General features: G+C 42.1%; 1 protein-coding gene across 5 annotated transcripts in view; it reads left to right on the plus strand.

Moving 5' to 3' along the window:
• Positions 1-25851, plus strand: part of LOC120948530 (uncharacterized) — a 110962-nt gene that overhangs the window by 59875 nt on the left and 25236 nt on the right. For all 5 annotated transcript variants that reach the window (XM_040364964.2, XM_040364968.2, XM_040364965.2 and 2 more), the window contains exons 3-4: positions 21209-21614; positions 24971-25563. In XM_040364964.2, coding sequence (XP_040220898.2) covers positions 21209-21614; positions 24971-25563 — 999 coding nt within the window. The remainder of the gene's footprint in view (positions 1-21208; positions 21615-24970; positions 25564-25851) is intronic.

Consider the following 25851-nt stretch of genomic DNA (forward strand, 5'->3'; position numbering starts at 1 on the left):
ACGGATGTAGAGTTGTCAACGAATTTGAAATTCCAATGAAGCACCCAAACCAACGGCGAAAATGCCGTGTCGTGCACGGGTTTTTTTTTTGCTGCAAAAAGTCCTGGCAGCGGAGGAAGGCTTTTATTTTTTTCTGGTTCGAGTGTTAGTGCGAGAATAATCAAGGGCGTAGCTGGAATTTGTTGCCGGCGTCAGTAAATCTAGTTCTATGCAAAACAGCCCGAATCACGCAAAGCGGGTACATTCGGGAGCGAACTGTTTTTGCTGTTGCTTCGGCGACCCGTTAGACAGACGAGAAAGTCAGCCTGCAAGTGACCGGCCGTTTACTGGGAACCCCCCCATGTTTTGGCATGGTAATACAGGGAGAAAATGTGTACGGTGCTGGCGTGTTTTAGTTCTGTACCATTTCCATCTCGATTTGCCTGGTCGAGACGAAATTATTATTCCCCGAGTTTGATGCGAACGCCAAGCGGAAACAAAGCGTAGGAGAAAAGTCAGCCTAAGCCTAACGCTGCCCACAAATCATAATCTTTTTCTTCGTGACCAACGATCTACGTTGGGGATTCACTTCCCACTTCGTTGACTCTCCGTTCGCACACCGTTCGGGCGGGCGGCGTGTTATTAACTGTTGCCAATGACACGCACCACCGAACAACCGGCCCCCGGAGAGCCCGGACTGTGACGGATGATGGAACGTCTAGCACCGTTTGTTCTTTATCGTTCTGATCCGTGTACGTGCTTAAGGGAGAAGGGGGAGGTAAGGGGCATGTGTGGTCCTTACTCTCCCCGGGGGGGGGGGGGCGACGGCAAGGGTGTGAAAATTTATGAGTTTTGCGTGGCAATTTATCGTTGACTTATGGAAATTGCCATCGGTGATTAACAGTGGCATTTTTCGCCGTGTTGCCGATGTGCTACGGTACGCTGGTTGTTGGCCTCATTAAGCAAGCTTTTCTCGTTAGTTACGGGTGAATGTACACCGGTTACATTAACCCTGGCGGGAGAGAATGGGCGTTGGAAAAAAACCCCCAACCGATCAGCTCCCGGGCAAAATCTGGTGGAATGGAAATGAAGGTCAAATGGTATGCAATATTGAAAGCTTACATGGGAAATTGTGTAAGATTAAACACCTTGCTGAAATGGTTTTCATACATTGTAGAAGACGATTGTAATTCTGGCGAAGAACATTGATGATAACTAGTAGGGGAAGTAAAGACGGGTAAAGACGGTAAAGACATAGGTGAAGACGGACACCTTAAGGAAAATGTTAAAGATATATACATGCAACGACCATGAAAATGTGCATACATTATCTAACACTCATGTTTGAGCAGAAATTGTGTTGAAATTGACGAGGTACATAATATTTTAAGATATTATTTTGATTTCCCCGTCCTAGTACGTACATAAACCAATTCTAGGCCAATTGCAACGACGATTCATTCAGCCGTGAACTTAGGAATTGTTAGCACCGCTGCCACTACATCGTAGAATGAAGAATCTAAAGCATTATTGAAATATCGCGCACTAACAGGTAACGTTGCTCCAGCTTACAGAACAACTGTCTAGAACTCCGCGGAAAGTCCACGACTTCAGCATTTTCGAGGGACTTGTTAATAGTGAAAACCATTTTTTCCCCATTTCAAAATTCAACTTTTTGATATTTTCAATCCCATAGAATCTCCCATCTATTCATGAATGTTGTTGTATCAAATGCATCTTTTTTATTGCATAAAGTTTTGTAATTCGTTACAAGATATTAAATGTCCGTCCCGCAGCGTCCGTCTTTACCTACCTAACATTAATAAAGCGTAAACTAATTTCTAGAGCGTAAAAACCATTTGTCTGATAATTTTGCAATGAAATATCAGGTGGGCTTTGCATTGCATTCATAAAAATTAACTTGAATGTATGCTAGCACCTGAAAGTATTCAAGGGGCGTTTCAATTACATATTCAAACTAATTGTCTGTTAATCAGCAAATCCCATTCATTCTATCAATAACCAATCATTTTATTTTAATGCACCTTAAACTATACAAAGTGGCAACGTAAAAGTAATACTCTTTGTTTATTTGACAATTTAGATACAATTTAGATTCTATTTATCTGTGGAATCGATGTCTTCAACATATTTAAATATTAAATACTAAGTTGTACTTAGTTGAGTTTAAATAATTCTCCGTTGTATTTGAAAAGGGCTCGTAAACGCTGTTAAATGTGATTGCAAACCGCACGCACAACTTCAATCGGCATTGCGTTCCAAGTGTTCACTAAACGATAGTTAATCAAGTTCTTAACGTTATCGATATTTCCTAGCATATATTCTCAAATACTGAAGCCCAATGGCCTAAAATCTGAAGAATCTTCAGATCATTGAGATGAGCTGATAAAAATAAGCAAATTTGAAGATTGAAGCCGTATGGACTGGAGATGAATGCTGTTGAAAGCAAATACTGTCTTTTCTGAAAAATATTTTAGCAAAAGGCTCAGGCTTTTTCAATTTGATAACTTTTGATAACTTGTTGTCTGAAGTTTGACTGTAGTTTCAACGGCTGGCATGTCACGGAGACTTATCCTTCTTCTTCTTCTTCTTCTTCTGCTTCTTTTATTTCTCGTAACGTCCTGAGCGGACATGCCAACCTTTACAGTGGCATTGCTAAGCATCTAAAGTTCATGCAGTAATGTGAGGGTAAATATGGTCACGTATCTGCAATAGTATTGTCTAAAAGGAACAAATAGATGACAGATGTTCTGCCCTTTTTAAAGCTCACTTCTAAGGTAATGCAACTCGTTTTATGTTTGTATTGATTTTAAAGCTTTGTAAAATTTCCAAAAAGCATACACGCTTTACACATACTTTGCCATTATGGAGTCATTTTTATCGCTCTACAAGACTGGCATTTGGGTAGCAATTTTTCAACGAAATATACGCTCCAGACGTTTTCCCCAACCGACGGACGGTATACCATCGTACAGGCATCCCGACGTCCGATGGGGTGAAAAGTGCATCATTTCGCTGTGTTGCCCCGCAACACGACGCTGCCCATAAACAGCACCATAAAGCAAGGCACGTATCATACCCGTCCGTGGAGCGCGTGCACGAAGCTCATGAAGTTGCTGATGTTGATGATGTTTTTCATGGCGTTTCATCGTTTCATCGTTTTGGTGGCTGTGCATCATGGTTCGTGGTCGCTTGACCCATCGTTGGATCCTCATGTCCCTTTAGTGCAGCAATCCAATTTGAGCAAATTTCTTTATTTATTTCGGAACCATGCACAGTTATGTTCCGCTTTTTTTTTGGTGCATGTTCCATGGAGCTGTCGGATGTCGACATTAAACGGAACGCAGCGGTCCAGCCAGCTCCATTTTTTCCGTATGCAACTGTCATCAAAGAAATGGTGCGTTATATTGGTCCGTTTCGAACCCGACCGTACGGAGCGTTTCAAAATGCACCGGGTAAGATGGTCCATCATTATGGTGGCTAAATGCTGGCCATTGCCATAGTGGTACACGCTAGCTGATGCTGTTAATTTTTCATCCCGTCTTCCTTCCAGTCGTTATGAATCGATCTGCTGCCACGAACGGATACTTTCGGAGATTCGATTGCAATAAAGCCAGCCTTCACCGTGCGGAACCGAACTCGCATCCGGGACGGAAATAGTGTCGTGATGACGGTAACGATACCATCACGCAAAGCAGATCGGTACACGTTTGCGAAGACTGCCAGGAGACGTCGTTTGTCTATGTGCTTGCCGTCTATCGTAGAGTGTCTTTCCCTCGCTCGATCGTCGTGGAATGTGTGCACTTGCATTGGCAAAGATAAAAGGTGATAACGAGTCCAATCACACGGGCTGTGGGTGGCCGTTGTAAGGGTGGGCCGCTCTGCGAAGCCGCTCCGGTGTCGGGTTGCATGACGCATCAAAAGAAGGCAACGGTAAGGCTCAAATCCTTCCGGCAGGATACGATCTGCTGAATCAGTGACGGTCGTTAGTGTCATTAGAAAGTGGAACCCACACACACACACACACACCCACATGCACCCGGTTGAATCGTTTCATTTGTGCCCAACATTCACATCGAGCACAGTGTGCGCTACTTTCTGCTCTCGTTGCTATAATATGCTCCTTTAATCAACGATAGGCGTTGAAATCCAACGAGCGCAAGGAGAGGAGCGTAAATTTTTGGTACGATTAATTTCTACACTCCAATCAGTGCCAAAGCACCCACGGTAGAGATAGTGCAAATATTGCTGATTTGTTTGTCGTAGCTGTGTTTGCTTTTTCTTGGCAGCATCTGCCTCTTTGGCTTTGAGGAACGTTTGATTGGAGTGAAATGTCGTGTAACATGGGGTTGTTGAGTTGTAGCTTTTTTGTGCTAGGCTTTATTTTGACTTCAAATATTAAACGAAAATTTGTGCAAATGGGTTATTGTTTTCTTTTTCACGATTGAAAGATGATCCAAAATACAACAAATCAATTTCAAAATAAAACTTTGATTTGTACATAAATCTTGAAATAAAATGTGGCGAAAGGCTACTGTCAAATGGATACAACCCGGCTGATGAACATTGTTCCACAGATTGAAATTTCAGCTTCCTGGTTCAAATTATAGACGGGATCAATGTGATAATAATAATTAACGTTCGATTAGATCGTAAAGTATGGCCTTCACTGATTAGCAATAGACAACGCTTCGATATTGTGTAGTGTGTAAAATGTTCAGCAATGATTCCTGAATGCCCACCTTATGCGACACTAACTAAACCCGGGAACATGAGAATGGTATTTTAGGGGGTAATAAAATAGGTAAAATTAAGATTGTTATTGAACAAAAAATAAACATTTGATGAATATATGAACCTGTTGCATTATTGAAACAGTATGCAATAGTTCAGTCGTTGCTCTATACAACGAGTTACTGCAATATACCAATGGTTTTTCATAGTATTTTTTTTTAATAATTATTTTCTACAAAGCTAAATAAGAACACATGATCATGTCATCATTCCTGCATGTTGCTCACATTACACGGATTTTCAGAGGGTCTCATAGTAGTGGGACACTTCCTTGACTCTTTCTTATTGGAAATGAACTTCATTTGCTGGAAATTGGACTCAATGGCATCTTTTTTGGACAGGGTCCTTGGGAATTCCTATTGCATTTGTCTAACTAGAGTGCTATAGATTCCAATTCTCATTACATTAAGTTCATTTCACATAACAAAGAGTCATTAAAGTATCTCACAGCTATGATAACTCGTAGAAAACCCTGAAAAATATAATGGCCAATAAATGTGGCCAGTACGAGATGTATTAAAAAGGTGGCTTGTATAAAATTAAAACAATAAAAATCCTAGTCAGTAACAAATGTATGCAATAATTTTGGCACAATCACCTCGCTGTAACGTCACACTCCTGTTGCAATTCCACATATGTGCAACATCATTTTAAATCCTGCATGGAAAAATTGTCACCCCCTCAATATAATAATTGGAACCATTTTTATAAAACTTCCGTATCATATTTCTGCCCACTCACGCGTTGTGCCACACACGGACACAAAAATTGAATGTATCCTTTATTAAAAAATGGTACGAAAAAAAAAAAAACCATCTCTATGATCTATCGGTTGTGCACCAGCTGTGGAACCGCCCGGGGCGATGCTGTTGGATTTAACAAGCAATATGTATTTCTCCCGGGGTATGCAAACCGCGAAACATAACAAAAAAAACGAAAGAATACAGAAAAAAGTGTGTACAAACACTGCACGTTTGCTTTATGAAACACAAACAGCACGGCCGGGATTAAACGCGCTGGTGCAAATGCTGTGGCAATGACAGTGCTGGAATAAATTAAACAGACACCCTGGGGGAAAGGGTAAAACGAACAAAAAACGTTCGAAAATACTAATAAAAATAATAACTATTGAATGCTATCGGGAAGCGAACAGAGGTAAAGAGTCGAAAAGAAAAGAAGAAAAAACAGTGCAAAACATTGCTGACAACTCCTGCATCGACAAGTGAAACACAACTGCGTACACAGAAGTCAAATAACATCTGTACAAACCGTGCGTGGTTACGTGGTATGAAATTTTCTTTTTGTTTTGTTGGCCCCGCGAGTGGCTCGAAACCAAAATATTGACCAAATGAATCAGCCACCAGCCATGTTGCGTGGAACGGTACTAAAGGTTACTCCTGTTTTTCATTCGCAGAACTGTCCATAGGAAACTATCCATACACGTTTACCATGGATGGAGCAAGCCGCCCGCTGACCCGGGTGGTACCCGGGTGTGCTGTGTGTATTGAAATGATTATTAATTATTTTTATTAATTTTTGCTGAACAATGCACGGGCCCGGGTTTCGCTGATTAAGGGTAAACGGTGGCGGAAGAGTGCCACTGGAAGTAAAAACACACCGGCGGGAATGCACGACGGTGGGCGGCATACACGAGCGCCGGGGATCACATTCGCTGCTGCGCTCATTAAATGCAAGCGATAAAGCTGATTTCAACAAAGAAGCTTATTAAACCTTGCGGTTGGCAATCAGCCGCTTGCCGGTGTGTGGAGTGACAATGTACGAAAACATCCTCCGTGTCCGGCGGGAGGAACTGGTATAGGCGGGTTTGAACGAAACAACAACAAATGGCACTGTACCAGGCAGTGCCGATAGCGATCTTGGTTTATTTTTATTAATGAAAAACAAAGATGGAAACAGTAGTAGTTTCTGTTTGCTTGGGGAGGGTGAGGAGAGAAATATTTTACAAGCGCCATGCTGCTCGGAAACGGTCGGATACTGTTGTTTGTTGCTTTTTTTACTCATTACACGGATGTTCTTCTGTTCGTTGTTGTGAGGAAGAGTGAACGCCTAAAAGTAGGCAAAATGCATATAAAAAGTATTTTTTTATTTATAAAAAAAATGCTGATTTTGCATAATTAAACATTTTCTAAGGCTGCGCTTTAGGTGTTGTTAAACAAATAGAGTACATAATTTATTTATCTTTTCATTAAACTTGTTCATTCCAATCCCACAAATCCCAATTGGATCAGGAAACTTGAATTCTTTGAATTCAAGAATATATGTTGAATTAAGAACAGAAAGTTCCCAAAAAGTAAATTGAAAAATTTACTTTATTATGACGTACCAAAAGCTGGGCTGAATTGTATGCCATTAAGAATTCCGAAAACGATTTGCTAATTTGCATCGAAACAATATCTTCCAATCTTAACCACCACTTTGACAATCAATTCTGTCCACTACCTTCGTACGCATGTAGTTAGATTTCATTCGAATCTCTCAAACCTTTCACGATTAAAATTTTGATATTTTTAGCTCCTGCTTTTGTTGAACCTTCCTATGTGTGCTGCTCCTAGTATGTGTGTGTATGGTCCTTTCCGAAAACATGCTTACACGCCAGTTACAAGCATGTGAGGCAATCCTTTCGAAAAGTTTCCAAAGCCTCTGAGAACACAGCTCCTACGTCAATCGTTGAACCACTTGACCCCCGAGTCCGGATTTGTCCGGTCTAGAACGACCAGACCGTGGCAACCCTTTCCTTGCACGGCGAAAGGTTTCAGCTGGTTTGCATGCGTTCGTGGAACAAAACGAAACACAAACCAAAACTACATCCCCGACATTTACATTCCAGCTCGGAGAAAAGGGGTTATAAAATCTGACCGATAACCGGAATGTGTTGAGCTTTGGTGCCTTTGGAGTGATACCGCTGAGCAGAGCTTCATATAAGCTTAAGGATGAATATATTTGCCACACAGGCGAAGAAACACCAATTTTGAATGCTGCTTTCGGGGCTGCTTTGCACCGCTTTAAAGAGCGACAGGCTATAAAGCGCACGCATTGAGTGTGGTGAAATTACCTCTCCCTCTCTCTCTCGCTAGCAAAGTGGGAAAACCGAACTTGAAAACTATCGTGCGAGGTTTTGGGCAAGGGAAGAATATTGCTTTGCTAGCCGAAAAGCCGGGCACCAGAAGGTGATCATTGCGAAGATATCCACATGTGGTTTGCATTCAACACCGTAACGGAAGTAAATGCAAGCTTGTCGTTCTGTGGGTAAAATCTGAGCAGGAAAACCCTCGTTCCCAGTTCGCTTGGCAGTGAAGGGATGTGAAATTAATTTATGTTTGTTTTAGATTGTGGTCGTTCCCAAGCAAAACCCAACACTTTGCTCGAGGGGCAAAGTGTCCCCATGCCCACTGTCTGTCCGGTGTTTCTTGAGAAAAGCGGCAGCATGAGCTGCAGTAACGCCGAGGAAGGCAACGCAGACCAAGTGATAAGTATAGTTTTGCTGTGTGCAGAAACTTTCATCACCCAAGCGCCAGGGAGAGGGGGTGGGTCGAGTTCTACGGGGTGGAACGATGCTGTGCCATACGAAGGCTTAATGGATGAATGAAAATGGAAAATTGTCGAGTCGGTCAGATTTACGGTGCTGTTGCAACTTTGCTTATAAATAATACGAACATTGTAATCTTTGGCACCACTTGGGGCCGTTGCTTTCCTGTTTGGGCAACGTGTAACGTGTATGAGTGTCAGTGTATATGTGTGGTGTATGTATACAAGTACCACCAATTAAATTGTAATTTGTACGCCTCAAGCATGAATGGGAATCGAATGATATGATTACTTCCATAGATTGTTTGCTATTTACATTTATGCCATCTCAATCAACGGTAAGATTTGTCATCTTTTCAGGGGATCAGGGTCGTGCTAGGCACTTCGAAATGGTCCGGCACGTTTTGTAATTTAAACGCAATTTAAAGGATTATTGGTAAAAGATTGAATTGCAATTGTGTAGACATGTTTCGAATCAATTCATCTGGAAAGTACATAAACAATCGTTCATTGCTGTTAATACCGTCATACTAACATCTTATTTATTGGTAAAAGATCAACCTTTTTTCTGTAAAGCAAAGCAGAGCGACATTTTAAAGCACCGTTAAGTCTGCCCCAACGCTAATGCTGCTACAGCCGCCCGCTCTTTCTGCCCGAACGGTGCACTGAGCAAGAACGCAAAAAGCACACAAGCAAACATAAATTCTTTAGAATTTTGGTTCTTGCGCTCCGGTCTCGGTTACCTGCTGGTGGATTCTCTTCCCTTCACTGGGATCGAAAATATTCCACTCCATCCCACAGCCGGCTGAAGCTTCGTTTTTGGGCAAACACCTTCCGGTACCGTCTAATCCTAGCCACCCGTCGACTAAACCATTTGCTCGTGCCATTTTGAGAATCAGCCTGCGGGTGGTGGCATGGAGCATGGGGCTGTTTGGGTAAATTTGTTTTTGCTTTTCTCAGCGGAAAATCTTATTTATGGCAGAATTAAACTGGCCCCGGCAAAGAGAGCGGCACCGCGAGCCATAATTCTTTGCCCTGCCCTGTGTGATGCTTGTAAATAAAAGGGGATTCTGTGGAACCGGCTCGAGCAAACGCATGCCCACACAGGGCCAGGACAAAAAAAGGCTGTGGGATGAATGTTTGGGCTACAAGCAGGTGGGGGGAAAATAGAAGGCATAAAGGGAAATACACTTGCTGGTAAAATGGTGCCCGTTTTTTTTTTTTTTTTGATCGCGTGAAACATCTCAATTATGGGAAGGGAATCGGATCGGAGCATTAAAATGGTGGATGAAAATTGTTCGCTTTCACCGTTGGATTCAATTTGAAGTGTCTAATTATGTTCTCTTCAATCTATTTGTTTTGCTACAAGTGCTCGTTTTGCAAGCTGCAATGAGGTGCTTGTTTTTTTTATTATTTTTTATATTTAATTGATTATATTATTTTTCAATAATCTCGTTCACGTTTTAAAGTGTCTTTAATATGTTCAAGCCTATTTAAATTAAATCAATCTTCCTAATCCTTTTTTGGTACTGTGCTTTTCTAAGAGATTAATGTTTATTAGGTAAATTTGTTTAACATTGCACTCACATCATAGCTGTTTACCAATTTTATAGTTTTCGTTATTGTTTTGGTAAAGTTTAATCATTAAAGTTTGGCTTTTTGCTTGTTTGTGTTATTTGTGCTTGCTAAAATTTATTGTTGGTCCTGCTACGCCAGAAATGATAAGCTATTGCCTTGTGCAGTCTTTTGTTACAATCCTACAAGTAACATGCCACCTGCAACCAACCAACCAGTTGCAATGTCACTTGCAAAAAAAAAACATAAAAAATGTCCTTTTTTCTGCCCTGTTTCGCGGAACCAACGCTCAACCTTCATGTGCTGGTGCATTTTTTTTTTCTTCTTCTGTGCTCTTGTCTCAACTCTCACAAAGCATTCTGACGGGCCGACGGGCTACCGGTACCGTCGAGCACATTCCACCGTCGCAGTCGCGTTCGCAAAGTGGCGTATTCGGTCGTGCATAATTATGCCACTCTTATAAATACGAAATTGAAATTTATATGCAGATTAGTTCGTGTTTGTCTCCAGCGTCCCAGCCAACAGGGACGAGGGAAAGCGGCATAAGAAGAGCAAGAAGAAACTGACAACAACGCCGACAGAGCCCATCCATTATCCCATCCATTTACTTTCGACCCGAATCCCGGCCGCGCGTTCCGCTTGCCCCACAAAATGCCGGCATTCTTATGCTATTTTCGCAACATATGGCATATGTGGGCGTGTGTGTATGTGTGTGTGTGTAGTCTGGACGGACAAAGAGCCAGCTGAAACCGGCAGCCGATGGTGTATGCAAATTGCGAAAAATTAGATTATACCGTGTGTGTTGCTCTCACCGGAGCGAAGCTCGGTATCCGGCAGCAAAAAGCTCCCTGCCGTGCCGTGCCGTGTGCGCTCTGCTGCGCGGTGGAACAATGTAACGGTGGGTGGACCCATGGCGCCGAGCAACGGTACGGAATTAGAAGAAGCATTAAATCATTTCTTCGTTTAATGTTTGCAGCGATCATCATCTTGCTGGGCGTGACTGGGCGGCATCGCTTCGTGCACCACGGATCGGATTGTGTCCACATGTGGTTACGGACGTACGCTGTTGAATTTCCGGATATTGTGGCCACGTGATGGGACATTGTTTGTATCGTGGGAAGGATTCTTTTAGTTTTACTTTTTTGGTAGCGGACAAGGTGTTTGGTACACCTTTGAGGTACATTTCGGGCAGAAAGTAAATGAGATTTAAAAATTTACTTTGCGAAGAGTTTGCACCTTGATTGTTTTGGAGTTTTGGATAAATTGCATACATTTTGGCGTACGTTTTTTTGTAATTCTGCCTTTGTTTAGCAGATGTTTTATGATGATTAATATTACTTTTTAAGTCAATAATGTGAAGAGAATAAGGAATTTAGTAATCTATTTCTATGTTTTCAAAGCATGTCTTTTACTTGTTTGCACTTTTGACATATAGGTTGGAGTTTCAGGATTTATGTTATGAAAGACTTTTTTTGTATGCCTTTTGATACTCTACAGCAGCGAATGGCAAAGTCCGGCCCGCGGGTCAAATGCGGTCCGCAGCAATATTAAATCTTGCCCGCAAAAGGATTTGCCTGACTTTTGAAACTATTCGTATGAAAAGATACTGAAGAACTTTTAGCATGAAATTTCAATCCGTCGTACTTGACCATCCTTGGTTATCATAATATTGATTGATGGATTAATCATTACTGGGGTTTTCAGAAGTTCTGATAATTTTGGGACACTTTCGTGACTCTTTCTTACGGGAACTGCACTTGATGGTTCAAGAAGTGGACTCTACGGCACACTTTTTGGACAGACTCATTCAAAGTACAATAAAGTCTCGATTCAATTTTTTTTTTGAATATCTTTACATGCGTCTTTCACCAGCTAAATTTTGTGGGTCCATATGTATAGTGACAATGTAAAAATGAAACACCAATGATTAAATTTATTTTGGTTGAGTTAAAATTACTATTACTTTTTGGTTGAGCTAAATTACTTTTTTACTTGTATTTGATAACTGAACGTAAACTCTTTTCAAAGTCATTGCAAGCCGCAAGCACAACTTCGTTAAAGCCTTATGTTTTCATGCTGAACCCTGTTGAAAGCAAAAATTGTATTTTCCCAAATGTATTTTAGCGCAAGGCTTTAAATGGCTTTTGATAATGAAAAACATTTACAATTCCTCTTTGGTCGATATAGCACCCCAAATCAACTCTGGTGATGAATTTTGATATCGTTTGACTGCTTGTATATCAAGAAGCCGTTAAATGCTGGTATATCAAGACATGCGCCATAAATACAATTTTTAAATAAATAAATCAATTTTTTGTCCAAAAAATAATGTTGTGACCAGGATGCGCTCTAAACAGCCACTGAGATTTGGCTACCGTACTTCTATTACAATTAGTTTTAATAATAGGAATTTAATAATCTTTAACCTTGCTTGGATGGTATTCTTACTTAAAAACAACAATATCATCAATCGTTTTGCTTGATGTCATTATCCGACTATTTGGTTTGAAATCTTTTATAATGTAATAATTTTAGTGCTAAATTGACTGGCCTGCGGCTCTTGATCATTTACACATTTTGGCCCTTTACCTCAAAAGTTTGCCGAGCGCTGCTTTACAGTGTATTTAGCACTTCAGTAGACTTTGCAAGCTATTTGTTCATTTAAGCTATTTACAAGGTTGTTCTTTTGATACAGTTTGAATTAATTGTAGCTGTTTGTTCAAGCAATCTTGTTGTAGTATGATAGTTTTTTTTATATATAACTTGAGTTCATTTAACAAACATGTTATTAAAGACATTAACTATTTGAAAACTATATTCAAAATGTTTTTTTGTTTTGAATTTCCTTTTTTTTGGCATTTAGATTTTACCCTTTATGCTGTTGTGTTTTTTTCTGTTGTATGTATAAATTACTGACATACTGGGTTTATTTAAATTGAAAATGTTTAGGAGCTGCTTTCCTGAAACAGTGTTGCTTATGTTTTCTTATTTTACAATATATTTTAAATATTCCCTCATTGTTGTTCTACACATTTTAAATTTGCATACCTGCAGGCGCTTGGGCAGTCGAGATGTGATGTTTATTTTGCTCATTTTTTGCCTTTTATACATCTTGAATCGAATTCTGTGAAATATTTTTATTAGTGTTAAACACGCTGAGTATTCATTATTTACGTGCAACAAATTGAAATTCGTACCCAGCGATGAAGATATCGTTTGCCCAGTCATCATTTATATTGCACTTTTCTCGAAGCGAGCATTCTCTTTCCGTAACGCGACAAATTGAATTCAGTTTCAATCTCATCAAGATCTACACCGGACAAGAAAGCTCAAAGCATCGTCAAAGTCAAGTCCTGCTGCTAAACAGCCACCATTAGCGTTTGCCGGTATAGTTACCAGGAATGTGTACCTCCGTTATACCATCATGTCACCTTCCTAAGCATCGCACATTCGTCTCACCGAGCAAACCCGGTGCCAAGATTCGAAACACATCTTAACCACCTTTACATCTCAGCTAGTCTGCTGAAAGAGGGAGCTCGACATTTCTGCTCGCCAAGAACAAAACATTCGCGTAACGGAGATTTTCTTCGGGTACGTCCATGTCCATCGTTGTCATTTCGTTTTTTTTTATCGCGCGCACTCGTTATTTGTTGTGATGCAAACTTCCATTTCTCTTCACGAGCTGCCAAGCAAGATCTACTGCTCGATCATGTTGTGGCGTGGTGTGGTGCGGTGTTGGCGCTTTCTTGCTGGCAGGATAAAATATCACTCCCAGTGCCCCGGCTGGACTGGCTTCGGTCGGTCGCTTGGTCGAGCGGGTTAAGTACATTCGCGGTGCAATTTGCCGTGAGGTGAGCAGCCACTTCCCCCTTTTTTGCAGTGGGGAGGGGGCGTGGAACACCCACTTGATGGACTGCTTGAACGGGAGGCATGCCAACTGCCATCATCAACCGGCTTCCAGCTGGCAGCAAACGGGCGCAGGCGGGAAAAAGGGTTTAACGCCGAAGCGTAAGCAAAACACTGAGCACCGATAAGCTGAACGTCAAGGTTAGGTCGCCGTTTAGTCCGACGCGAGTGGGCCACACGATGGATGGGATGGGATCCTGTTCGGAGCTAACCGGGTCGTCCCTTAAAAAGCAGCACTTTCGTGCGGGAATATCACCTTTTTCGAAGCGCCTTTTTTCTGCGAACCACCATCGAGGCGAGTGGAATGAGCAGGCGGGATTGAGAGAAAAGTGGATTTATTTCGAGATCGCTTTTAAAATTTATTTTACTTGTCCAGGGTTTTTTTTTTCTCCATGTTTAGTTTCTGGCTCAGTGCTCCAGGCAAAAAACGTTCCGGGAGATGGAATTTGCTGTTTAGCTTCCTTTCTTTTTCATTCTTTTGTGACTCGTTTATTTTATTTAAAGCACAATACTATAGCAAAATGGCTATAAGAAGGGATAGCGTTGTCATGAAGGAGGGATCTGCAAAGCAGAGATCGATGACTGTTGTAAGGAGTTTAATGTTTCTAAGGGCTCAAACTTAAAGTCAGCAATGAAAACCACCCAGCTGTGGAAACATGGTTAAAATGATGTTAAAAAATCTATGTGTTTTTGGTTTTCAAGAAACCATGTATTTATAAAAAAATAATGTTAGTTAGCATTTTGTATTGAAGAAAGCTCTGAAATGTTTTTGATGCGAATTTGAAATCTATATTACGCAGTTCAATACACATTTGTAGCGCCTAAATGTATGCATTGTGCATGACATTCACCTTTTATTATGAAGTAAATGACTTTCAACAATTAACATGCGTTAAATGTCTAAAATAATTTTGAAAAAGAGGATAAAAATCAATATTTGTAATAATATAATTTGGCTCACATATACAAGAACAATCATTTTAAATGTTTTCCCTTTAAGCGAATTCGTGTTGAGCTCTCTCTCTCTGCCGGCACAAAAATCACTCTCTTTGTTGATCGGATTAAATTGAAATACTTTAGCAAATCCCTCTTTGCAAAGGATCAAAACTTAACCGAACGATTGCTGCCCCGTTCTGCTGCATTTCGTGTGCTCCGGTATGCCTGAATTCGACTCGTGCAAAATTCGTACGCCTTTGGCGAACATTCTTCGGTCCAACTCGGTGCTCCCGAATGCGGCCCAAAATGCCATGCAGCAGGAAGATCGGAACACAGGATGCTGATTGCTTGGTATCATAAAACTTTCCTTTTGTTTTGATGCGCCCCTTTGCAACATCCATATCCGCAGACTTATCGGAAAAGTTTGGCAAAGCGCTCGCTGCTGCCAGCTGCTGTTATAACCCGTGCTCTTGGCTCTACCTCTGTGTGTGTGTTTTTTTTGTTTAGCACTGTGTTCCAGTTTCGCATCAGCATCACGCACGGCGAACCAACTCGCAAGGGGTGTGTTCAAAAAGACGATGGCGGTGGTGAAATTTGTACTACTTCATGAAACATGGTGCGTTCGCTTGGCGCCATCCACATGGCTCTCCGTTTCCCGGAAATCGAAGAATATGCGCCGTCCATGATGACGGTGTAGTGCGGAATCGGCATCGATCGATTTGTCGTTTGCATTTGCAGCATTTGCTGGATCGTGTTGTAGGCGTCTAGTGAACGGGTCTTTGTGTGTTGGTGTGAAGCTGTGCGATGCTGGAATTTCATTCAAATTCAGTCAATAAAGATGAGAGCGACGCCACCTTTCCGATGGGGCAGCGCGGGCAGAAGGGAAAACTATTCGATTTCCAGCCCATGTATTTATACTTCTCTGCGCTCACGTGCCCTACGCTCGCTACAACTGCATCCCACTTTCCACCACGGCGAGAAACCGCACCCCCCCTGTGACGGGTCGGGAATTGAATTCAGTTGTCTGTCTGGCGAATCGAAGCCTATCGATTGCAACCCATTCTCGACCACTTCTCGGCGGGTGAAAATTCGTCCATTGGGGTGGAAAATGTATTCCACTTCAGGATGAAAGAGAGTCAAGGGAGTATGCAGGAAACATGCCTTTGTGCGGCACGCAGTCTTCGTCCTTCGTGCTTTGCTTACCCTTTCATCTTGTGCCACTTTCGAAATGAGATGCAAACTTTTCCCCTCTTACCGTCCCTTTCTGCTAAAGAGCGACACACGGACCGGATAAAAAAGAAGAAAAAAGACGCAGCACGTGGTCGGTGTGCTTGCAGCTTGTTTCGGAAAAAAAGTGTACAGAAAGAAACATCACCAAAGAGGCGAACTTCTTAGAATGTGGGCCGATGTAAAGGGAGGGCTGAACGGAGCGAAACTCATATTGGATTATTTTTGCCCAGTTCCTTCTGGGTGGTAAAGGGGGTGGTGGAAGGTAGGTGGGAACTGTATGATTGAAAACTGTTCCGTCTCCTTTCGGTAGAGTGGCCTGCGTTGGACCGATATTCACCGGAATGCTACATCGTTGCCAATATCAGCTGGATGAAAGCACGGTTAGTAGGTGGGCTGAGGATGTGGGAGGGGAAATGGCTCGTTTGACGATATTATTTCGTTACATTTCGATTGATTTGTTTTCCGATCTCATCGACCGACCGAGCAGATCGGAAAATGGTTCATTTGCGTTTTTGTGTGTGCATGTGGTTGTGGCTCTTTTTTCTGATTTCGAGAGACGGATAGCTTCTTGGGACGTTGGTTGATTCGTTGTTTCAGATACAAATTTACCTAATATCTTTGTAAACGAGTGATGAAATGGAAGAGGGAAGCTTAGGTGCTGTATGTGGAAAAATGGTCATAAACGAGATTGTTTGCGTACTGTGGGAGTTCGATTGGTATTGGACTCAAAAAGAGTCAAATTAGTTGTTGAAAGCGATCAAACAAGATACATAGTCTAATAAAGAATACATATTTTCATTGGAACTGGATTTTTTCGGTGAAATAGTATGAACTCAAGCTTGTTTGCAACACTACCTTATACTCTGAAAATCCTTTGAATTGTGTTCGAAATGCTGCCCTTCTGAAGAATTTTAACCTCAGAATTCTTTGTAAGTCTACATGCAATGAACGAGCTGTTCAGTGAGCTAATTGGGGCGAATATACCAATAGTGGAGGTTATGGTTTCTGTTTGAAGGTTGGCATTGGGACATAAGAAGCGCCATTTTGATCAAAGCTGAAAAACAAAGATTACTGAATCGTTACAGCTCAGTGTGTACAATTTTTTATTAGTATTTTTTACTGAATCTAAAGGAGGCTCATTTTTATAGGCACAAAAATGCAAACATGTGTATTTAATGTTCATAGTCATGATAACAGTTATAGAAGGTACTTCCCGTGCGTAAGGTATTGTTTTGACGTTTGTAACTAACTCTACCTCAACTCGAACGACTTAACAACATACCCGTCTTGGGTTCAAGCCCCGAATAGTCCATGTCCCCATACCTAGAACTTAAAATCCTGCTCTGGGTAACCAATAGCCGCTGAAAGCCGAACCCAACAGAGGTATTGGCAGGCCTTGACCGACAACGGTTGTTTTGCCAAGTGAGAAGAAGAAGAACTTTCTCTACTATGGATTCTGACGTACTTCATTGAATCTGGGCCAGATGTATAGAAATTATTGAAGAAATTTCACTGCCGCCGGTCAAAAACTGAAGTGCTAAGAATGCCTCCGTGGGTTAAATGATGACTAGACAATATTTGTTTACCGTGAAATCAGCATCTAGTTGAGATCAACCACACTTGAAACAGATAGTAGAACTTTATGGCAATTATTTGAAATGATTGAGCAGTTTTTTTTAAATAAAAAACAGCTATTACCGGTTTTATTGTCTATTTCATTTGAATAAAACCTGCTTAATCTTTTCCTTTCACTTTTGACTATACTTATCATATAATTACCTATTTTTTCCCCTGATTTTCGTTTATTCTATCTGGTGGTATCATGAGACTGCCTAACAGCAGTACATCAACTTCAAGCTCTTCTACTATTTAATTTTTTCGTTATCAATCGCAACATTATTTTGATCTGTGTTAAATGTTTTCAAAACTGCTGAGTATTACACCATATCATTTACCAACATGTACAAATAGCTCTTTTTTCTGAATTCAATTGTTTATCATTTACATAGTGCCCTTGGCTTTTTTGATTTTATGTTAGGATATGCTAAAATAAATGAAATGAAATAAATGCTAAGAGAACTAACAATTGAATTGTAAATGAGGCTTGCTGATGGTTGTCGCCCTATTTTGCATGTTGTTGATTGGTAAAATATTTCTATTCTAATTATTTGCATGCATGGATAGAATGTTGGAATATCTGAGATATCGCAAGGATTGATATTGACTGTCATAAATTTCGGTGTATGGTCATGGCCATGTATAGAACTAAAAAGTGAATTTTGTGTAATTTATCTCTGTCAATTACTATGAAAGTTTAACCTAAACCTCGTAGTACACTATATAATATGTTTCTCATTGTCAGAAACCCGCTGTTATTCGTAGAATTTTTACTTTGAGTATGAAAGAAGTTTCTAAATTCAATTTTCAATTTCCACCCGTTTATTAGACTCTATACATCACACTAGGTACACAACTACAAGACGTGAACGTTTGCAACCATACAAAGAACATATGAGTAATGGGAGTTCAATAGTACACTTTATCAAATCTAGATCCTTCGGTGTGGAAGTGATCCAAATTGTGCCAAGCGGGAAAAGGGAACGTATTGAACGCATATCCAGCACATCGAAACCCACGAGCCACCAAATCCCCACGGCACGCAGCATATGGGCCCATTCACCTAATTCCACTTATTCGCCGGGATAAATGTCAAAATCAAAGTGAATTTACATCCCACATAACTCGACAGCTTGCAGCCGGTTCAGTTCGGTGTGGGAGCAAAATTTTAATACTTTTAAATCGCACAAAATACGCCCGTTTCGACACTCCATTCGATGTGCGGGTGTGTCTGTGCATTTGTGTTATTCATGCGGGAATATTAGCAGTCTCGTTTTACGATCACCACATTACTGGCTGGCCCGGTCGATTGAATTTTCCCGCGACGCACGAGCGGCGGGCGGTGCGGGCATCTAAAATAGATTCTTTCACCCACAATGGTCGAGTAAGTGAATGAAATCGCACGATTCAGCATCGGTCGATTTATGTTTCCGCTGCCATTCCGCCCGACGCCCGCAGTAGTACTCGCAGTTTGATCCTGTAAAAATCACGATTTATACGCCCTTGCGCTTTCTCCCTGCCTGCACGCCACCCGTCGGTTGGTTTTGTGTCTGCTTCGGTCGATTTACGTGGCTCGTAATCTCGTCATAATTTAGAATTATCCATAAATTGGCAACCGAAATTGGCAATTGACTGCAGGCGGTCCCGTACGCCAGTGGTGGCATTCTTCAGTGAAATGAAATTAAATTTGGTATTCTAAAGCTTGAGTGTATTTTTGTATTTCTATACAATTGGTTAGATTTTTAAATATGGATTTGTTTTTTAATTCAGAATGTATTTATGAGCCATTTCATTTGCATTATTTTTAAATACACAAAACGGAAAGCGCTCATATACACTAGCCAACGATATTTAATTCAAATTAGCTCAGCAATGTGTGAATGAACGTCTAAAAACAACAATTTTCGAGTAAATAACAAGCACGATTTTCAGAATCATCCTTATTATCTTTGCCTTTTCTTGTTAAAAGCATGTTCTTCTCACAAACATAAACACACTCGCTCAAGTAACTCTAAATCCGACGGTAAAAGAGCCTCAAATCCTCACGTGCAATCGAACGATGGAGGCGCCCCGTCTTTCACTTGAACATATTCTGTTTTTTTTTTTGCTTAACTCTGAGCTAGGTAACATGATGTGCAAAAATGAAAGACGGTCTGCCAAACAGACAAACATTCCAATCATTTACATAATTGTGTGCGAACGTATGTATGCGAATGTGCAACATCATCTCAATACCACGGAACGAGCACGGCCTTTGATGTTCGGCTGTGCCAAGATGTGGAAGCCATTTTGCTTTGGTTTGGGTTTATGTTTTCTTTAAACCTTTTTTTTCTGTTATCCGAAACGCTGTAGTGTTTAGCGATACGATGCTCCTTTTTGTACTCTTCCTATCAAGCAGGGTTGTTATTGCATGTTTAGGGTAATGTTATTTACGGAAAATTACAACACGTGCTGTTTACGCACTTGCATTTGCCATTTCTGTCTGCGGCTAAAATAATCTACAATGTGAGACAATTCTTTGAAGTGCCATGGTTTTTGCTTTGGCGTATGTTTTTTCAATTGTTATCAAATTATAGTTAGTTATTATTACGGCATTTAAATGCTTTTTTTGGATATACAAGCACAAACAAATATTAGGACTATTTTTACGGTCTTATTTTGTGGAATCTTTTTCAAAAAAGAAAAAGAAAAAAAAAACATAAAATTGGATACCTTTAAAGGCAACATTATAACAACACTGGAAACTCGATTTTTCCACTAACCTGTCTTGATCATTGGATTCATTACTAGCGTCCGCCCATTAACGGTGCCCAGTGCATGCTTGGCAAGAATCAATTACGCTGCCACGTGTAACACACGCTCATATGACAGAATCACACTACAAGCAGGTGGAAAATGGATAACACCACGCAATTAAAGCCAACGACGGCAACGGTGCGGTGCATGTAAAGCGCCAATGCGACGTTGCGTGACAAGAGAGCATATTCGCGCTGGCGCATAGTTTTCCCCACAAAGAAACGGTCGGTTAACTAGGACAGGCAACTAAACGAAGAGGCAGAAAGGGAAACAACAAACTCCATTTAGGTAAACCGGAACCTAAAATCCAACCCTGTTGAAGAGATGTTTGGCCCTGCTCGAGCACAAGACTGTCGCGTTTCATTCAACGATTTTATCAGCCATAATTAGTCCGGTGTGCGTGTGTACGTCTCTGTGTGTGTACGTTATAGTATCAGCACATCCCCCTCGGGCTAGAGGTGGGAATAACTAGTAGCTAGAAGATCGGTGACTTGCGTTGAGTATATTAACAACGTACGATATAATTTCCACTCCACACACTGTCGCTCCCATTATGTCGGGCGCTTCTTTTTACGAGCTTCCTGCTTGATGGAATGCCAAGCTTAGCCCGTTTTGCCGCGATGGGGTGGTCGTGAGGTAATTTGCTACTTCCTGTGCAGTGTGTGCTATTTCCTGTGCCGGGCTTTTGTATCACAAACCGCCGAGCCAATCATTGTCGGTTCACTGTCGTCGCGCACCGCCAGCCGGAGACTCTTTAACCTGTATTTATGTGTTCCCTGTTCTTTTTGCCTCTTTATTCTCCCCTCAGGCACGGCAACCGCTAATAATCATCCATTATCGTCCTCATCATCGTCTTCATCATCATCCTCAGCAGCAGCGACAGTATCCAGTGCGCCACTATCACCAGCCTGGGACGCGCCCGGTGCCGTAACGCCTTCGGCAGAAGCGGCACAATTAGTAGACAATAAAATCCACGACAAACGGCACGACGAGCTGCCGGCCGCTGACGCCCCGGGACGCCAGAAGCGGGCGGATATTTTTAGCGATAATGTGCTTGCAAATAATTATCAGCTTACCGAGGGTACCGGGCAGCACCGGTGGGACGCAAGTGAGTCGCTCCCGCAGCCGAGGATCACCGAGGAGGTGCTGCTCGTCAGCAACCTGACCGAGGAGCGGGCACGCGAAGAGAACGAGCTGCTGGAGCATCTGAACCGGTAAGTTAGTGGCTTTCGTTTCTCCCGAGACGTATTTTCAATGGCAACGCTCACTGATGGCCGGGGGTGGAAAGAATTCTCGGGAAACTCTCGAAACTAAGGGTAAAGTAGCGGGCCAAGTTTGCCACGCGACACAAAAACGTAAGGATGCATTTTAAAAGGTTTCGCTTTTGTTTCCTTCCAAAAAGCTTCGAACGGCTTCCACTGACTTCAGGCGAACAAAACCCACCAGCTACACTTTGCGAAGTGAAACCACTTTGAACTTAAAACCAGGATCGATGATAAATCACTCAATTTGATGAAATAAGAAGCTTAAAATCTTTCGAAAGTATTGCCCTCTTGCCGGGGAGCTGCCGGTTTGCACTAGCACTCAATGAGCTGACGATCAATCGCTTCAAGCTTCGGGTGGTGTAGGAAGTTTCGGTGGTAGCTTTGCAAGAGTTAAAATTTGACGCATGTATGAGTTGTTGGGGATTGCTTTTCCTGGTGAATGAAATTTACAAAACAAAAAAACAAAAAAATAAGACCATACAACACACGTTCATGTGGAAATTACGGTGCAGCTGCCAGTTGCAGGCTGTCTGGAGAAGATTTCTTCTGAGTATTGGTCTCAGCCATCGATAGTATAGTAATAATTAAAAAATGTTCTAGGAACAAAGGATGTTATCGGCTCTTTCCCACTCTCGATATGCTTCTTAAAAATGAATGCCAGAAATGAAAGGAAATTGTATGAATGTATCTTATGTTTGCTATTCTTGGCATTGATCATTAACGCATACCAGTTTCATGGAAACGAAACCTTAGGTTCCGTAGGGGAGCCCTTCCGATTGATGGAATTGGTTGCAATTCCTAAAAGCACTAACGCCTTCGTAGTGAAACTTTGCGAAGCACATTGCATACATTTGGGCTGAATAAATTTTTGCCCCTAGCACTTGCTTGATGAAGCATGTCAGAAACCAGTTGATGATCTATAAATGGTTATATCCTCCAAGAACAGTTTACAATTCAAGCATTTTGCTCTCGGAAACACACTGAACACTGTGTGGTGCGCCAACGCTTCCTGCTGACACCAAGCGACTCGGTGCTATATGGCCAAGTTTTCCAATAATCACCCTTCTATTGATAAACCTTAAAATGAGATTCATTTGGTCTTGTGTCTGTATTTGTGTGTGTGCTCTGTTTGCCAGAGGTTAAACCCTAAGCCCGAGGTTTATTACAATCCGCGTGCGGGGAATTCCGAGGCGATGTGATTTGACGCGTCTTCATTTTAGCAGCTAAGCGCTGGGACCGGATGTAAAGGGGTTTTAATCACGTACGAAACCAATTAGAACGAATCCTTTTGATCCGCACGCTAACCTCATTGAAAATGTTTGAAAACATACGTACACACACATGCACGATGGCAGTGTGAAGATGTGTGCGCCTCAGTTCGGTCCCTAAACCCTCTCCCTTGGATGATGCTCATTTGGGGCTCGAGGGATGATGATTGTCTGTCTCCGTCTACCACGCGTGCGGTAAGGTTTAATGGGACAGGTGAGAAAGTTTCTTCCCAACTATTTGACGTTTCTTCTCGAACAGGGTGAGAAAGCAGGGTAGAGGAGTAGAAGAGGGGCTGAAGCGAAAACCCTCTCTGCACGGGGTTTATGATCTCATTTAGAGTTTAATTTGATGCGAAATGAAATAAACTTCACGTTCCCACCGTTTGCGGTTCGCTGATTTACCGGCATTTGCGGTCGTGTTGGCGAAGCGTGATAGCGTGTTTTTCTTAGTCCCTATGTTCCTTTGTATGTGTGTGTGTGTGTGTGCTCACGTGCGTTTTGTACCAAAAAACCGCCCACAACTAGGTGCTTGCTTGTTTGTGGCAGGAGAGTTGGGAAGAATTTGCGGTTGACTTTTGTGCAAGGTTAACGTGTTACATTAAGCTTTTGATTTCCTCTGAAATGGGAATGGAACATCCTGTCAGTGTCACCGGTGTTAAGGTGTTTAAGTTCCATGAGTGACAATATTCTCGAAATGGTGCCTTCTTCAATACCGTTATTTAAGTGTAGGTAGACATTTTTTTTGTGGAAAAACATACTTCAAATGCAATATGTTGAGCCTTTGCTGACATTTTGATCGACACAATGTGTTAGCTTTGACATACTAGCATAAATTATTTCTTGGAATTTGAGTTACTGTCGACGTCAAAATGATGATTTGCTGTAAAGAAAAGTGTATTTCGGAACTCGTCCCCCCGTAGCAAGGATTGACTATCCGGCTGAGTGGTAATGAATTTAATCTCGAAAGCCTGTATAGGCCAGCATGTCCGCGTAGGACGCTACGCCAAATAGAAGAAGAGGGCTTTCTAACTAAATTTCTCAAATCGTTCGAATACTATACGAGCGCCTGAAAGTATGCAAGATCTTTGTTTAACCTTCTTGGTTTGTTAGGCATATATATGGGCAGTTTTGGTAAAATAAACTATTAACCCTGTGACTCTCTTATTCAGCGAAAAAGATATACAAAATATATTTTCTACGTGCATGTTGCTTTACTTTGATATGGGGTTGAGAATTGTTCATCCATTAAAGACGTTTATTTTTAGTCCAGACACAATAGAAACAATTGACCTTATTCTTCAGTCGTGCTTTTTAATTTGATATCTTGTTGAAGATGTTCTTGCATACCTTCAGGCGTTTTAACATCATAGCTTTGTACAGAAAAATATGTTGAACAAAGGTCTGCCTACATTTTTTTTCATAAAATCTACGGGAAAAAGGAATCATTGTTATTCTACTTCTATTCTGCTTACTTGTACGATCTTATTTCATTTGGAAACGAGAGTACGAGCGTCTCAAAGGGATAAAAACATTTGCGCCTGTTTCTGGGCTATGAATACGATTTGTTGACATTAGAATAGAACAATTTCAATAATCTTGAACCCACACTGTTGTAACAACCTTTTTCCGTTTGTTTTGAAATCCTTACTTCCTTTCAACGGTGGGCAGGAAACGGACGTCCGACAGCTCATCCTGCCACCACGATCTTTGGGCAAATAGAAAATCCATGTAAAGCTTTTGAATCCAAGCTGCCTTCTACCGAGCGTATGGGGCAGCATCCAAAGGACTGCCTGATTGCAAGCACCTTCGCACGGGCTGTTTGGATAGGACCGAAATGCTCTCTACCCATTCAATCCCGGACACCCTCCTCATGCTACCTTCGAATCGAGTGTTGTTTGGTTCCGCTTCCCACTTAAAATCGTCCACCCCCTCTCGGTAGCGAACGGACACTGCGCGTTTTGTGAGCGTTAAATTTAATTTTCTACCACATTCGGCTCACCTCTACCATGTCTTTTTTTCACACACACACACACACAGCGACCGATTCCACGGCAGCCAAATCAAGCTCGATAACAGCGCGGACGAGCCGGAAGCGGGCGGTGGTTCGCCACGCGGCGGAAGCAAAAAGGGCCGCCGACGAAAAGGCCACAAGAAGCACAAGCACAAGAAGATCAAGCTGCTTCCGGTGACGCTCGTCGGTGTGCCGGTGGACGAGGACGGCCGACCGGATACCGGCATCATCGAGGGGCTGACGGGCGCGGCCGACGGTGCGTGGTCGCTGAAGCTTGCCGGCGGCACGGAACGGGACGAAGCGACCGCTGCCGAGCGAACGCAGCTACCAGCGACGGCGGAAGGGCGCGCGGTCGAGATGGTGGACGTGTGGAAGGAAACGACCATGCCTCCGTCCCGGCCCAATAAGGAAATGGCTGGCGAGGACCAACGACCGGCAATGGTTTCCGGGTTTCCACCGCCACCGATGCTGGCGGCCGACGGGCACCTGGTGTTTGGCAGTGCGGGTGGCATGCAAATACTACCTGTCGGGGCAGCAGAAACAGCAACAGCCCACCGCCCGGTCGACCAGCGCACGCAGAGGAAACGCGAAAAGCAGCAACGGAAACAATTACAGAAAGGTGAGTGTACAAGGGTGTTCGTTTTTGTCGCTAGTTCCTTCAGCCGGATGTCACTGAAAGGAAGACGCTCTTTTTTTTTGGTGTATATCCTTTTTGATTACAGTGAGCGTTTTGCAAACCGGAAAGGTGTTATGGGGTGTTGTAATTTGGATAGAAATAAGATAATGCGCCGGTTTTTGTTTCAGCAACAAGCACAGAATTGCTGGACGCTCTTTTTAAGCGCGATTCTACACTTCTCTACAGTTTGGATGTTCTTTTTATACTTGTTTAATGAGTGGATTAATGAAC

Source organism: Anopheles coluzzii, chromosome 2 (genome assembly GCF_943734685.1).
Source record: "Anopheles coluzzii chromosome 2, AcolN3, whole genome shotgun sequence".
In the NCBI taxonomy this organism is placed as follows: Eukaryota; Metazoa; Arthropoda; class Insecta; order Diptera; family Culicidae; genus Anopheles; species Anopheles coluzzii.